The following is a 17,043-nucleotide window of genomic DNA, read 5'->3' on the forward strand; positions in this document are numbered from 1 at the left end:
TAGACTTCCACATTCAAGATCCCACAGGGAAACAGACCCCAAGATCAGCGTTACCTGGAGCTCAGAGGAAGTAAAAGCGCCACATTTTTGCTTCCCAGTCGACATGTGCACAGAAACAAATCCGAACCCAAGCAGACCTGCTGCTTCACCAGCGCACTCACCCAAACGCTTTCCATGGCTCTGTCGATTTTAGAGTGTCTCGGCTCAGACTTCATGCTCACAGCCAGCGCTAAATGTTCTTCAGCCTTTTTCCATTCCTCCCTCTTGGCATACATGAAAGCAATGTTATATAACACCTAGAAAAGCACAGGCCACAACATAAAGCTTGAGGCTGCTCCGAATCTAGGGACCAGGCAGGGAAGAGCTCGCACTTTTTGCTCCTGGAACGTTGCCTGGTGGCCTTTCTCCCTTCCCCAGCTCTCCTGGAGATATCTACAATACAGTGCAATCAATATGGCTCCTGACTTATATCTAACACAAGGATGGTGTGAAGAAAACACCATGTAATGCAAAACTCCAACATCGTGTGCGTTCCTTCAACAACCAAGGAGGTCAGGAGTGGGCTAGAGCTATTGTGTGGTTTTGGTATGGACAGCAGTGACGTGTTCAAGGCCCCTTGAAGAGCTGGGGGTAAAATACATGCTGTGGCCTCCCAGACCGGCTCCTGCCACTGGTCCTGGGCTCAAAGACCGGACGATGTGGGATGGAGAGACAGAGGGTTCTACATCCACAGAACCCATTCTAGAACCTAGGAGTAACAAGATGTAATGTAGTCATATGGGCAGGAGGAAGCTCTATGGGCAAGAGTTCGCTGGAGCTGGAAAGAGACCCAATACAGACCCAGGGCAACGCTTCACCTGGAGTGGAAGGAAATCAAGATGGCAACTAATAAGCAGGGTTTACTTTACCTTTTTTAAGATTTTTTTTTCACGTGGACTGTTTTTAAAACCTCTATTGAATTTGTTACAACATTGCTTCTGTTTTAGATTTTTGGGTTTTTTTGGCCCTGAGACATGTGAACTCTTAGCTCCCTGACCAGGGCTCAAACCCACGCCCCCTGCATTGGAAGGCAAAGTCTCAACCACTGGACCACCAGGGAAATCCCTAACTTACTTCTATTTAATGACAGTGTAGCCAGTTCTTAGGGCTCCTCACATCATGTATGGAGGATGACTAAGTGACCAGGAGCTGCTGCAGGCTTCTCACAGGTCGGAGTGATAGGAGTCACAGCCTGATGCCCTGGGGTGGGGTGTGGGCGGTTCTCCAGGGCTTCAGAGAGGAGATACAGCTGGTCACCTGGGGCCTCGTTGGAGAAGGGGACTGTTGGCCTTCTAAGCAGTAACGCATGGAGGCAGTGCAGTGGAGGGATCCCAGGGCTATTTTCTGCTATGTGGCCTCATCATTATAAAATGATGATAATAACGTTTCCTGCCTCCAGATTTTTGTAAGGAATGAAGAATTCATGTAAAGCACTGTGTTTAATTGGCACGTGGTGGGTGCTTTAGAGCTCTTCACTACTATCATCACTGTTATCTGCGGAACTATCTTGGGACTTGCTGGGAGGCTGAGCACAGAGGTCTTGCCTGCCTTCTCGGGGAGGGTGACAATGCCCATGTGATTTGGGGGAAGACCACAGGGCTGGGTTTGCTGACTGATACCATCTGGGGATTCTTTGTAGTCACAAAGCTAAATCTATGAAGAACTCGGGGAAATCAGCACTGGAAATCAGTGCTGTCTGTCGTCTTTATCATGATCATTGATATGATTTACTGACCACCACTATGGGCCAAGCACTTTATCTGCATTATCTCTAAGCCACACAACCAGCATACAAGGTAGGGGCCTCACTTCTGTGCTTCCAGAATCCTTCCCTAGCACTTTTCTCCTCCTAACCCAATCGCCTCACATTACGCGTGACCACGGGTGTTTGGCTGCTGACACCTTGTGGCCCCTTGGGCCTCTAATGCCTGACCCTAGTTGGCATTATGTGACGCTCAGTCATGTCCAGATCTTTGTGGCCGCTTGGACTATAGCCCGCCAGGTGCCTCTGCCCATGGGATTCTCCAGACAAGGATACTGGAGTGGGCTGCTGTTTCCTCCTCCAGGGGATCTTCCCAACCCGGGGATGGAACCTGCATTTCCTCCGTTGACAGGTGGATTGTTTACCACGGAGCCACCTGGGAAGCCCTAGCAGACATTATAAACATATGCAAAAATGAATGAAAGTGTTAGCGAATGTGTATAGGGTAACTACTCAGCCTTTCTTTACAGATGAGAAGGAGCCCGGGGCTCAGAAATGACACTGAATTCACCAAGGTGTATAAGACTAGGAAGTGTTGGGCTGGGATCTGATCCCTCTCTCTCTGATCCCAAAGTCCTTGCTTTAGTGCAACCAGCTTCCGAGTCAGCACCAGTGATTCTCACCTCTTGGTACTCACCCACCTGTGTGGTCCCTTCCGCATCCAAGGGAGCTGAATGTGTAGCAAATAGAATATTATGCAAATGAGAGGTTTCCATAATGTGACATTTGAGGTTAGGTTAGAAAAGACATCAACACTCTGTATCAGTTCCTCTTGGATCATTATTTCCTCTGGGGAAAGCCAGCTACCATATCATGACAGGACTCAGGCAGCCTTAGGGAGAGGTTCAAGTGGCAAAAAACTGAGGCCTCCTACCAAGAAGTAACCCTAACTCGCCAGGTACCTAAGTCACCTTGGAAGTAGATCCTTTGGCCCCGGTCAGGCTTTCAGATGATGGCACCCCTACCAACATCTCTACTGCAACCTCCTGAGGGCCTCTGGTTCCTGATGCCCGAAACCATGAGAGAATTGTTTTAAGTGAAAGTCACTCAGTTGCATCTGACTCTTTGCGACCCGTGGACAATAGTCCATGGAACTCTCCAGGGCAGAATACTGGAGTGGATAGCCATCCCCTTCTCCAGAGGATATTTCCAACCCAGGGACAGAACCCAGGTCTCCAGCATTGCAGGTAGATTCTTTACCAGCTGAGCCACCAGGGAAGCCCAGATTGTTTTAAGCAACTCTGTTTTACAGCAATTTGCTATTCAGCAGTGGAAAACTGGAGAAGGAAATAGCAACCCATTCCAGTGTTCTTGCCTGGAGAATCCCTGGCAGACTACAGTCTATGGGGTCGCAGAGAGTTGGACACGACTGAGCGACTATCACACAGTGGAAAACTATTACACTTCTCAATACCAGTCTGCCACCTACACTGTGATTGGCCCCGGGCCTCATCCAGAATAGAAGAGGACTGTTTATTTAGGCAAGTATGGATGTGAGAGTTGGACCATAAAGAAGGCTGAACACCGAAGAATTAATGCTTTCAAACTGTGGTGCTAGAAAACTCTCTTGAGAGTCCCTTGGACAGCAAGGAGATCAAACACTCAATCCTAAAGGAAATCAACCCTGAAGATTGATCGGAACAATTGATGTGGAAGCTGAAGCTTCAATACTTTGACACCTGATGCGAAGAGCTGACTCATTGGAAAAGACCCTGATGCTGGGAAAGATTAAGGGCAGGCGGTGAAGGGGGTGACAGAGGATGAGATGGTTGGATGGCATCATCATCTCAATGGACATGAGTTTGAACAAACTCTGGGACCTAGTGAAGGACAGGGAAGCCTGGCGGGCTGCAGTCCATGGGGTCATAGAGAGTCAGACACGACTGAGCAATTGAACAACATGTATGGTGGCAAGGCTGGTTCTCCCATAGTTAGTTGGCTGGTGCTGAACGACGGGGACAGGGACCAAGCCCAGAAGTGGAGAACTAGACTCCCTTCCTGGGCTATTTTTAGCCTCAGGGAGCTGTTGCTGCCTGCAAACATGCTTGACTGGCCTGATCCACCCCCGAGAACATGCATGCAGGAAGAAAGGAGACCTTGAGGCCATTTAAAACTTCCCGCTTGGTTCTCAGACACCTACTCTTAAGACCTTCTCTAGCAACAGGTTTTTATGACTCCATGACTGGGAAAAGCCTGAGACTCTTTTCTGGTATGATTTCTCAGAATTCTGATGGGAAGGGAGGGGTGGTCTTATAATTAGTGAAGTGACTGAAGTGTCCCAGGTGGCAGATGGGACCCTGAAAAGTCCAGCCTCCCTGGCAGAGAGGACGGCACAGCCAGGATTTCCTGCCCCCTGGGTCATTTCAACTCCAGCTGCAGGGGGAACATTCCTCCCATGGAGTTCTGCTTTGATGCCACTTTTTTAGGATGCTTTCTCCAGAGCTTCTTGGTCCCTCAACCCTTTAATTAGTGTAAATGATTCTCAATCTGGGGTGATCCACAGCGTCTAGAGATATTTTCGATTGTCACCCTGGGAATGGGTTGCTACAGGCATCTAGTGAGTATAAGCCAGGGATGTAGCTCAACATCCTACGAGGCACAGGCCAGTCCCCAGAACAAAGAATGAACTTGTCCAACACATCAAAAGGACCACAGTTGAGAGACTGCACACTGGAAGCTGGCCTAACGCCAGCCCACCAAAGAGCCTCATTTCCCTAGACAAGGAGAACTGAAGTTGCTATCCTGTGGCGGGGCTGGATGGAGACACGTGTCCCCAGGGGCGCAGGCAGCTGTGGACTCTATTATTAGCCCTAAGTGACCCTGGGAACACTGGGCTTCTTCTGCCTGAGAAACTCAAGCAAGGGGGCTTTTTTTCACTGATTCTGCTAAGTAAAAATCTATGTTTGCAGGGATATTAGTTTTAAAGTTACTGGTGTATATTAGGGGTTTAGAATGAGAGTGGGGAGGGTTGGCTGGAAAAGTACATGAACCTGTACAGGAACGTGAAAGCCAGTCATGTATCTCCATCTTGGTGATATAGAACATGATACCCTTCTGCGAAGACCTTTCCTAACTGTGTGCTCTGAGCTGTTCTTTGACCAGGAGGGTACAGGTTGGTGCTAAATGATCCTCACTCTTTCTCTGGGTATTAACCAAGTACACGAGGCCACACCATTCATCGCAAAGTGTGTGAACTTTGGAACCGAGCCAGGGTAAAGCAGTTTCTGCATGGAGAGTGAACCTGTGATTTTGTTTCTTTGTTTTGTTGTTGTCTTTTGATTTGCTTTGTTTTTTGCTGCAAAGGAAGCTTCACTAGGGCAGAGACCTCTGTGACTTTTGATTTGTTAGTATAATGCTGAGAAAACACCCTGTCAACCTGAATCATGCAAATTATTATGAATATTTCAGGCTTCTCTGGTGGCTTAGATGGTTAACACTCTGCCTGCAATGCGGGAGATCTGGGTTCAATCCCTGGCTTGGGAAGATCCCCTGGAGAAGGGAATGGCAACCTACTCCAGTGTTCTTGCCTGGAGAATCCCATGGACAGAGGAGCCTGGCGAACTAGTCCATGGGGTTGCAAAGAGTCAGACACGACTGAGCAACTAACACATATACACACGAACACTTTCACAGACCAACACACTCATGTCCAGCCAAGCCTCCCTTCAGAGAATCCAGCAAACTCATTTCTACATGGTCCTTTGAGCCTCATGTTAACAAAATCCATGCATTCAGGTAACTGAAGACTCCATTAGGAGCCCCAAGCAAATGGTTCTGAGTTTTTTCTTAAGGGTAAATCTGAGTCCCAAGGGAGGGGATGCAAAATGCCTTCTTCGGGCTCCTAGAAGTGTCAACAGATGGCTGTGCATCTGAGCTGTCAGCTTCCCCTCAGCCGCAGCCCACCACTCCCCAGGCTGGGCCCTCCGCTCCTCACCTCACAGGCAAACAGCTTGAACTGTAGCCCCAGGATCTTGTAGTCAATCAGCTGGTTCCCTCGAAGCTGAGTCAAAGCCTCCTTAAGGTCTTTAATGGCGGAATCATATCTGCAGAAAAGAAGCCAGTTCAGGGAAAGGAGGAAAAAAAGAATGAAGTGTGTGTCTGTTTCCTTTCATCCATCTGTTTCACTGGGACAAGAAGTCTTTTCAATCCTTTTTGACCTGCTCTAGTTTTTCGCCAACGCTGACCCCAGGATTCTGTAGAACTTGGTGTGAACAGCGCCCCCGGAGTCGTGCATCCCAGCAACACTGCAGGCCTTCCAGTCTCAGGCCGCCACAGGGATCTCTGTCTGCTGACTGCACACAGCCCCCACCTTTCTGACAACCAGCCTGTCACTTTCTGAAAGAGCCTCGATCTCCCCAGAGAGCTCCAAGCAGAGCAGCACCTGTCACCCCGTGTCTCCATGGAGCTGATTCATCCCCCACCAGGCAGCCAGGCCAGCCTGACGCAGCTCCCAGGGGCCCTTCCTCAAGGCCACTGATGTCACCCTCCTGCCCAGAACCTTCTCCTTCAGCTTTTTTTGAGTTCTTAGCTCTTGGTTTGTGGCTGTCCCCTCCTCCTCTTCCACATACTTTAGGAAAAAAGACAAACCATCACTTAAGCCAGAGAGCCCTTTTTTTTTTTTTTCTTGGTAAAAGTTAAGAATAAAAATGTTTTAGATTTTTGTGTATTTAATTTTTGGCTGTGCTGGGTCTTGGTTGCTGCACACGGGCTGGTTGCAACGAGTCGGAGCTACGGTGTAGCTGCAGTGAGCAGGCTTCTCATTGCGGTGGCTTCTTTTGTTGTGTAGCAGCGGCTGTAGGCATGCAGGTTTCAGTAGGTGCAGCTCTCAGGCTCTAGAGCACGGGCTCAGTAGCTGCAACACACGGGTTTAGTTGCCCCATGGCACGTGGGATCTCAGACTCAGGATCGAACCAGCATCCCTTGCATGGCAAGGCAGAGTCTTCACCACTGGACCACCAAGCAAGTCCCCAGACGGCATCTCTAACCCTGCTCCTGGCACTGGCCTTCAGCTCCATTGGGTTGGCGTTGTGCTGACTGGCTTGAGGTGGATCGGGATGGCTGTCATTGGCTTGGTAGCAGAGAATGGGGCTGACCACACCAATAGTGCCCATCAGGGTGTGGGCAGGACCTAAGGCCAGGCCTGCTTGGCCTGCCTCTGATCAACACAGAGGCCCTGGTGGGAGGGAGCCATTGCTGGGCAGCAGGGGATAGAAGCAGCAAAAATCAAGCTAGCCCCAGCCCCAGCCCAGCCCCCGGTTTGGCAGGAACAAATTTGCCTGTCTGTGTGGCTCCCACCGGGCAACTAAACCAAACGTCCCTCAGCCACCATCTGACCCAGAGTTGCCACTTGTGGCTTCTCTTGGAGACAAGCCTGGAATGTGAACACAGGCTGGTGGGGACCCTCGAGAGGCGGTGTGGGTAACGAAGGTGCCCGAGGACAGCGGCCAAGGGACTGGGACCAGGTCCACCAGCCCTGCCACTAACTGGGAGACCCTGGCAGACTGCCTCCCTGGCCTCACTCCACATGGATATTATAAGGAGTGCATTGTGCGCAAGGGATATATTATATTCAGGGAGCATAGCACATCAGGCGCTTCCGAGTATGTGGTCCTGGATCTAATTTCTGAAGTCAAACCCACGTGGACTGGAGTCCTGCTTCTGCCCCTTACTGCTGCTGCTGCTGCTAAGTCGCTTCAGTCGCGTCCGACTCTGTGCGACCCCAGAGACGGCAGCCCACCAGGCTCCCCTGTCCCTGGGATTCTCCAGGCAAGAACACTGGAGTGGGTTGCCATTTCCTTCTCCAATGCAGGAAAGTGAAAGTGAAGTCGCTCAGTCATGTCCGACCCTTAGCGACCCCATGGACTGCAGCCCACCAGGCTCCTCCGTCCATGGGATTTTCCGGGCCACAGTACTGGAGTGGGGTGCCATTGCCTTCTCCGAGAGAGATATATATATATATTTCCAGCTCTAAACCCGGCAACTAAATTCACACACCAATCTTCTATTACATGCTTGCATGTACGCACGCTAAGTCACTTCAGTCGTGTCCTACTCTGTGCGACCCCTCAGACTATAGCCCGCCAGGCTCCTCTGTCCATGGGGATTCTCCAGGTAAGTGTTCTGCAGTGGATGGCTGTGCCTTCCTCCAGGGAGTCTTCCCGACCCAGGCATGGAACCCGCGTCTCTTATGTCTCCTGAATCGGCGGCGGATTCTTTACCACTGGTATCACCTGGGAAGCCCTTACTGCATGCCTACTTAATACCATATGCTGTATTAACTGTTCTCAGGAGATAACAATACACAGTTGTTGGGACTTCCCTGGTTGGTCCAGTGGCTAAGACTCCACACTCTCAATGCAGGGGGCTGGAGTTTGATCCCTGGTCAGGGAACTAGATCTCGCTTGCCACAACTGAAGATCCCAGATGACATAATGAAAATCAAAGATCCCACGTCCTGCAATCGGGACCCGGTGCAGACAAATAAATAAATGAAACATTTTTTTAAAAAATACATGGCTGTAGAAGCCAGAACGCTCATGTCAGGGAAACTGGAAGCTGACCAGGAGGGCGGCCTGGCTGAGAGATCCCAGGGTGGCCGGGGAAAGCTGGACATTCTGTCATCATTTGGTTGGCAGTGACTCCCACAGCCACAGGGGCTGCAGGAGTGACAGGAGCAGACAGCCTGGGTTGGAAACAGAAGGATGGCTTCCTCTAACATATCTTTGTTAATAAGTGAAGTTGCTCAGTCCTGTCCAACGCTTTGTGACCCCATGGACTGTAGCCTGCCAGGCTCCTCGGTCCATGGGATTTTTCAGGCAAGAATACTGGAGTGGGTAGCCTTCCCGACTCAGGGATCGAACCCAGGTCTCCCACATTAAAGGCAGATTCTTTACTGTCTGGGCCACCAAACTTTTCACAAGCATTCCGGCCATTCCTTAAGCATCTCAAGTCATTTACACACCCTTTTAGGCATTTCCTTGAAGAGGGAGAGGAGAAGCATTCTTGTGCCTTCTAAGCTGGAACATAGCCGGTGACTGGCTCTGATTCACTGAGCCAAAAAGGCGGGCGGCGGGCAGAAACGCAGGTGTCCTGTTTCCTGGGCAGATGGGATTTCCATCGTGTTCCACTGCCTGTTTGTGAGTGCACTGAAGGTCCTCGGAGGGCCCGTGGGGCTCTGTCTGCAGTCACCTGCCGGTGTGCCTGCCTCCCTCAGCAGATGAGTTTCAGCTGTGAAGGAGCACCGCCTGGGTCTACCTAGGATTGAGTGAGCCCAACTCCTCCTAATTCTGCCCAGCAAGATGGCTAAAGATCCGGGCCCAGTAGGACGGAGAAAGAAAGGACTGATGTTATTAAAAAGGCTTGCTTCGTGTTTAAAACACCCCTGCTAGGTGTCTGTTTTTAAACGTCTTTGACAGCATCGCCCTGAAGGCCTCTCCTCAGCTGCCTTGTTTACCCAGAGCAGCTCCCCTGGAGCGTGTGCTCTGATGCACAGCTCTGCTTCCCGATGCCCAGGGTCTGAAAAAGCTCAGTATGAGAAATCCAAAATAGCCTTCAGTCCTCTGCGCTGGGAGGCAGGCAGCACAGCCCCTGCCTCTTTCCAGCCCTCCGGCAGGAGGTTTCCTCCATGCCATTTGGAGCTCGCAGCATCCCCCGCGAGGCCAAGGAGCTGGCATCTTCCCCTGGTTCTGCTGGGCAGGACCTGAGCAGACACCTGAAGGGCACTCCACCTGGTGTCTTCTCAGCTCACCAGCGCAGCTGCTGACTGGCTAATGCTTCTCCCCAGCTCTGAGCCGGAGAGGGTTTATTACCCTCGTTTCTGTAACACTCCCTAGAAAGGTTTTTTCCTTAGTAACCACTGAAATTCCCAATTACTCCTGCACTGCCAGTGCCAGCCTGTAGACTAGAATCCTGCAGTCCCTGCAGTCCCCACTCGGGTAATGGAGAGAGACTGAGCCAGCTGAAAGGGGTTGAAGCATCACATGTCTCCATGCCGGGGCCTGGGGACATGCCCTTGCCCATTCAGAAGTCAGGGAAAAGACTGCTGCGTCGCCTCTTTGAGCAGCTCCATCGAAAGGGCCTGGCCATATTTTCAGGGCCCTAAAATGTACAAGGGGCTGCCCAGATGACTCAGATGGTAAAGAAATCTGCCTGCAATGCAGGAGCCACCGGTTCAATCCCTGGGTCGGGAAGATCCCCTGGAGTAGGAAATGGCAATCCACATCCAATCCAATCCCACGTAGAGAGGAGTTTACAGTGGGCAACAGTCCATAGGGTCACAAAGGATCTGACATGACTGAGCGTGTACACATGCAAGATTTATAAGGTTGGGATCTGAAAGGTACCTTGAAATCCCATCTCCTTTTGAATGACAAGGTGGGGGTTAGAGAGATGAGACATCCCTCAGACCTGACCTGCCTGGGCAGAACAACTCTAACTTTATTCTGGTGGAAATTTATAATGACAGATGAACAACCCAACATCTGAAAGTGGGAAAAACTGAGAGAAGAAACACCCATAACATTAGCACCTTAAAACAAACCCTGTAGTGATCTGAGGGTCATCCTAACCCATGACTGAGAAGCGATAGCTCCAGGTCCGCATAGGCACTTATCTAAAGACCTCTCCCATAGCACCTGTCCCATTGTGCCCTGCGTAATAGATCTAGTGTTTGTGACCTGCTTCTCCTTTTTAATACATAAGTTCCTTGAAAGTGTGAAGTGATAGTTGCTCAGTCGTGTCCGATTCTTTGCAACCCCATGGACTGTAGCCTGCCAGGCTCCTCAGTCCACAAAATTCTCCAGGCCAGAATACTGGAGTAGGTTGCCATGCCGTCCTTCAGGGGATCTTCCTGACCCAGGGATCGAACCCAGGTCTCTTGCATCGCAGGCAGATTCTTTACCATCTGGGCCACCAGGGAAACCCTCTAAGTTCCTAGAAGCAGAGACTATATTTCACCCCCTTGTTTATTTACTCCCATAAGCATTTATTAATACTGTACTAGATACTGAAATACAAGAGTGAATAAGGATTCTCCCCTCACGAGTAGTGGAGGAGACAAATATACAGGCAAGTATCTATCATCGGAGAGACAGCTGTAATCAAAGGAGGCACAAAAGAGAGTGGTCACCTGGGTGAGTGTGCCTGGGGCAGACATTGGAGGGTGTGAGTGGGTGGACAGCTGCTGAACCAGAGAGCAACAGGCAAGGGAAGCTCCTCTTTATCCTAGGATCCACTGGAGGTTCTTCAGCAGATGACATTTCTTTTTTTAAAAAGGTCATTCTAGGTTATCATTGAAGCAGGCAAGAGTGGTGGCTAGGGAAGCCATGGTACAATAGTCCTGGTAAAAAAAAAATGAGGTCTAAACCAGCATGGTGCTGAAAGGGAGGGTGAGGGTTCTTGTATGATTTTCAGGGGACACTAAACCCCCTGAAATTGCACATAAAATTAGGTATGTGCTTGCATGTGTTTTTCTGGGAAAATTGCCCATATATTTTGCTATTTAACAACCAATGAAAAGAGGACAAAGCATCAAGAGCTGATGGAGAAGGCAATGGCACCCCACTCCAGTACTCTTGCCTGGAAAATCCCATGGATGGAGGAGCCTGGTGGGCTGCAGTCCATGGGGTCGCTAAGAGTCGGACACGACTGAGCGACTTCACTTTCACTTTTCACTTTCATGCATTGGAGAAGGAAATGGCAACCCACTCCAGTGTTCTTGCCTGGAGAATCCCAGGGACGGGGGAGCCTGGTGGGCTGCGGTCTATGGGGTCACACAGAGTCAGACATGACTGAAGTGACTTAGCAGCAGCAGCAGCAGCATCAAGAGCTGAACCTTGGACTTTCCTGGTGGTCTAGTGGTTGAGTATCCACTGGCCAATGCAGGGGACACAGGTTTGATCCCAGGTCCAGGAAGATTCCACATGCTGAGGGGCAACGAAGCCCACGCGTCACAACTGCTGAGCCTGTGCTCTTGTGCTCAGAAGCCACAACTACTGAAGCCCGCCTGCCCTAGAGCCCGTGCTCCACAAGAGAAGCCACCGCAATGAGAAGCCCACACACCGCAATGAAGAGTAGCCCCTGCTAGCTGCAATCAGAGAAAGTCTGCATGCAACAACAAAGACCCAGCACAGCCAAAAAGAAATTAAAATAATTAAAAAAAATTTTAAACAGAGCTGAGTCTTGTGGAGGGGAGGACACCAAAGCCTATGGATTGAGCAAAAGAAAAAAAAAGGCAGCTCAGGACCCAGACTCGTGTCTCATTTATGTTATTTCCTTAATAAGTAGTTGTTGAATTAAAGGTAAAATTTGATAGATTTCTCTCTTAGATTTAACGATTACCAGTCACAGACTAATTGAATCCTGAGTCTGATTTCTGGATCTTATTAAGATCTTTTTGACTCACTCAAAACACGAGGCTTTCTGGTTCTGGGATTTCTGGGCATTTCATGGAGAAATGTCTTCTGGGAGCCTCCCTTCTTTGCCATCTGTCTCTTCTCATGTGAGGCTGTTAGAGCTGATTCAAGGATGGCCTGAGAGTTTGTCCTTCTAGAGATCTACAAGAGGTTTTGTGCTCAGACCTGCTCACAGGTCCCATACATCCTGAGGCTGGTGGGGATGAGGGGAGGGGGACTGAGAAGGAGAAGAGGGTTAAGAAGGAAGACGGGGTATGATGCCATTGAAAGTAAAGGCCTGTGTATCTTTTCTCTATTCAAGGCTTTCCCTTCCCAGACAGCCTCTGTGTCTGTGATTCTTCTTTTGGGAGACTTCACTCCTGCTCTTAACTCATTCAGGTAAATGACCGCATCTACATCCCAGAAGTCCTCTGAGCGGTTGGTAGTTGCCCATGGCAACGGCTCTGCACAGTGGCCTGGCAGGCTTGGTTTCTGACTAAACTGGAGGATCAAAGCCTTTCAGGGTTCCAGAGGATCCAGTCCCAGCCTACCCCTTCCCCAGTGCCTGGACATTCTCTGTAGCCTCCCCTCCATCCCACCAACGCCCTGCCTCATCTGTTATGCACACACACACACCATGCCCCTGCTAACATGTTACTGTTTGAACTGTTCTTCCTTAGCCTGAGCTGAATTGTCTTCTCTGGAACTTGTGCACACTCAGGGAACTATTTCTACAAAAGATCAGTTAGTCATCCCCTACATTTTAAACAAATGCTTAGAATATATTTTGTTATTTGTATGTTTTTAGGGCATTTGGGGGAGGGCTGTGGGACTCGAGATTAACTTTCATTTTCTATTTGTCTTTTTACTAATTATTTCCTGTTGACTATAAACAAACCAAAAATACAGAAAAGCTGACAGAAGAAGATGGAAATCTCTCTAATTTCAGCAGCTGGGGAGGACTGCTGAAAACATTTTGGTCGATGGCCTTTCAGACTATTCTGTGAAACGGTAATGGGATTGTACGATACTATTCTGAAATCTGCTTTTAATTTAGTATATATTGTGAACTTCTTTCTACAGTAAGACAAACACTACTCATCTGTATTAATATATTCTGGTACATACAATATTGTTTATGTTCTCATTTTAGTGACTGAATTATGCCTCATTGAATGCATTAAACTGGGTTTTGGAAAATACATTCTGCAGGAATGTATTTTTTTTGTTAAACCAGATCTAAGTCAATCACCTATGAAGATTTTATTTATTTATTTATTGGCCACGCCCATGTGGTCTGTGGAATCGTAGTTGTCTGACCTGGGATTGAACCCAGGCCCTCAGCAGGGAGAGTGCGGAGCCCACCAAGGAAGAGACGTTGTGATGTGGTTTCCTGATCTTTGTCATTGTGTGAGAGCTCAATACCTCACAGCAGTAGACAATAGGGGTGCTCCCTTGATGGCTGCAGTATTTACAACCTCAACTGCCCAGGAGACCCTTCAGGAAACGGTGGGGTGCCATCCCCAGCCTGTGATGGTTACGCAGCCTTATGGTGAGCTGTAGCTGGGCGGCAGGCCTGCCTTCCCTCCCCAGACAGGGATTCTGCCTCGTGGTGACTGATTGCGTTACTGCCCAGAGAAAGCCCCGTCATGCTTCCCCACAGAGGCTGAGGAGACACGTCTCAAGCACCAAGTCTGGCAGCACCAAGACCCGCTCTGGGTTTCTCTGCACGCTCCCCCAGCTTGTGCAACGCTGGACCACTTACTTCTCCATCTGGTAATAGAGCATCCCTCGTTGGAAGTAGGACACTGCCAAGTGCTTGTCTCGGTTAATGCTTTTGGTGAAGGCCTGCGGAGGGAACAGTCAGGCGGTAAGTAGGTGTGAGATGAGCCAGTGGGTGCGGCAAGCAGGAAGGGTCTGGAAAACCGTTGATGTCTTGGAGATGACAAGCGGCTTAGGGGTCAGAGTACTTGGTGTTGTCACTTCCTAGCAGCATGGCATGAGACAGGTTGCCCAATCTCCTTGAACTTTAGTTTTCTCCTCTGTAAAATGCGGATATGCATATCTCCCTTTCATGATTACTATCAGGATTAATAAAAGTCATCAAGTTTGAATATAACCTAATTAAAATGTTATCTACAGGATACGTTTATCTTATAAATTTATTATAAGGATATTACACAATTAAGATCATTATCGATCTGTGTGTTCCTATTGCCATTTTGTTCACTGTTTTGAAATCTCATACAATTAAAATAATAACAATAATAATGCATTTAAAATGCCAGGAGCAAGGACTCAAGCATAAAACCAAAGAAAGGCAGCGAGAATGAGATGCCAGAGCGAAAGAAAGCAAAGGGAAGCCTAGAGCAGGGGGAGGAGGGAGGGACAGGGGAGTGGGCCAGTTGGGAGACCCGAGAGGAGAGGTGAGGCTGGAGTCAACATCCCCTGCTGGCTGAGCTGCACCCGGCCCTCTGCCGGACTGACAACCTCTCCTCTGACAGTGTGCACTTTGTTTCCAATAGCCCCTGGGATCTGCGGTTCTGTTTGCTCAGTCCCTGGGCAGCCCCCCACCCCCAGAGGAGGTGGGGCCACTGTCTTCCCTCCAGTGAGACGTAGAGGGTCCTCCCGTGCTCCCATCTGCCCACTCTGCAGCCTGAGGCTGTGCGGGTATTCCACAAAGCTTCTCTCTCCCTCTTTCCCAGGGCAAGGATGGCTGTGGGGGTCCCCTTCAAGGTGCTGGGGAGTCAGTCATCTAGCCACACCACCTTGCAAAGACTTGCAGTGAAAGGTAAAAATAAGGACTAACATTTACACAGTGGTGTGAAGTTACACAGGACTTGAATAATCTATGCCTCCTATATAGGGAAAGAACCTAAAAAAGAATGGGTATATATACATGCATATACACATGTATAACTGATTTACATCATTGTATACCTGAAACTAACACAACATTGTAAATCAACTATATTCCAACAAAAACTAACTTAAAAAAATAGTTCATGCCTCACTTATCTTCAAGATCCTTAGCCTCTCCAGAAGCTGAAAGACCGAAGTCCATGACTTCCCAAGACCAAAAAGCCCGGAGACAGGCGGAGCTGGGGTTTGATCCAAAAGTTATACCCTTTCCAGCTTACCACGACCAATACAAAAAAGTGATTGTTGGGAATGCTTAACCCCATAGTAGGGAATATGAGAGAGAGAGAGAAAAACAGTGGAGAAATATGACATTCCACACATGTCCTAAAATCACTACAGATGGTGACTGCAGCCATGAAATTAAAAGATGCTTGCTCCTTGGAAGAAAAGCTATGACCAACCTAGATATCATATTAAAAAGCAGAGACACTACTTTGCCGACAAAGTCCATATAGTCAAAGCTGTGGTTTTTCCAGTAGTCATGTATGGATGTGAGAGTTGGACCATAAAGAAGGCTAAGCGCTGAAGAATCCATGCTTCCGAACTGTGGTGCTAGAAAAGTCTCTTAAGAGTCCCTTGGATGGCAAGGATATCAAACCAGTCAATCCTAAAGGAAATCAACCCTGAAGATTCATTGGAAGGACTGATGCTGAAGCTGAAGTTCCAATACTTGGACCACCTGATTCGAAGAGCTGGTTCATTGGAAAAGACCTTGATGCTGGGAAAGGCAGAAGACAGGAGAAGGGGATGACAGAGATGAGATGGTTGGATGGCCTCACCGACTCAATGGACATGAGTTTGAGCAAGCTCCTGGAGATGACGTAGGATAGGGAAGCTGGGTGTGCTGTAGTCCATGGGGTCTCAAAGAGACTGAACACCACCAGTCCTCAGTAGACATCATTAATCAATCACCATCTGCATTCCTTCCACCAGCCTCAGACTCCTTTGTAGAGTGCTCCACATAATGGATCAGAATTGTCACTTGAGGGGGAACCTATTTTTCTTAAGTGCCTTCTCTTCATCTCTTGGGCAAGCAAAGCTCACTCACAGGAAGGTCTTAGAAAGCCAAAAGAGGTTCTTGGAAATCAGACGTTAAGCAGTTTAGACAGAGATTCTGTGGCTCGCAGTCAATAAAGGAAAACAGAACTAGGAGAGGCTTTCAAAAAGGTGTTAAGGAAAGTTTCCAGAATGATTTGAATGTAATCGATGGAGAATAAAGGAGAACAAAACCCACAATGAACAGTTTCCACCGGGGCTGCCTTTTCGAACCACCTGGGGAGCTTTTCAAAGCGGTGGCCGCCCAGGCTGCTCCGCAGGCCAATTGAATCAGAATTTCTGGGGGTGGGTTGGGCCGGGGCAGCTTTTGTTCTTCAGAAGCTCCTGAGAGGGTTCTAAAGTGCAGCCCGGGCTGAGAACCAGTTAAGACAGAGGCCCCCGGGGGAGGCGGGGGCCGAGACACCTCCACTCACCTTCTCCGCCTCCGGCAGGTTCCCCAGAATCGTGTATATGCAGCCCACATTGAAGCAGATCCTGGAGTGGGGGTCCTGTACCCCTGTGAAGGCGTCCAGGGCTCCCTTCCAGTCCTTCTTGTCAGCTGCCAGCACTCCTTCATTCCAGAGGCTGATGGCCTCGGCCAGGGACATGGTCAGGTGCAAACCGGGAGGGCTGCCTGGAGACCGGGGGAGAGGGCAAGCCCGTGTCTCCCCAGCCGGGCCACCCCAAACCCGCCTTCACTTTCCTGGCCTGGAGCTCAGACTTGGGGCTCAGGCTCCTCAAGACAACTTCTCAGTGTTGCAAAGGCGGCAGGAAGTGTCCCCACCTTTTGGCAACGGACGCACAGAGCAGTCAGTTCTGTGAGAGAAAAGGAAAGAGAAGGAGAAAGAGGGCAAGCGGGGCGGAGTGTGGGGGAGAGAGGAAGTACATCAGATA

General features: G+C 49.4%; 1 protein-coding gene across 5 annotated transcripts in view; it reads right to left on the reverse strand.

Moving 5' to 3' along the window:
• The window catches only part of NCF2 (neutrophil cytosolic factor 2), a 46,591-nt gene that overhangs the window by 16,158 nt on the left and 13,390 nt on the right, over positions 1–17,043 (reverse strand). For 2 of the 5 annotated variants that reach the window (XM_061383445.1, XM_061383444.1), the window contains exons 1-4: positions 16,584–17,030; positions 13,958–14,040; positions 5,736–5,844; positions 162–296 (exon numbers count right to left, since the gene is read on the reverse strand). In XM_061383445.1, the coding sequence (XP_061239429.1) occupies positions 162–296; positions 5,736–5,844; positions 13,958–14,040; positions 16,584–16,757 (501 nt within the window). In that variant the 5' untranslated portion in view covers positions 16,758–17,030. Of the gene's footprint in view, positions 1–161; positions 297–5,735; positions 5,845–13,957; positions 14,041–16,583; positions 17,036–17,043 lie in introns of those variants that run through there. The other 3 variants (XM_061383441.1, XM_061383443.1, XM_061383440.1) reach the window with 3 other exon arrangements.

The sequence above is a fragment of the Bos javanicus genome, chromosome 16 (genome assembly GCF_032452875.1).
Source record: "Bos javanicus breed banteng chromosome 16, ARS-OSU_banteng_1.0, whole genome shotgun sequence".
Lineage (NCBI taxonomy): Eukaryota > Metazoa > Chordata > Mammalia > Artiodactyla > Bovidae > Bos > Bos javanicus.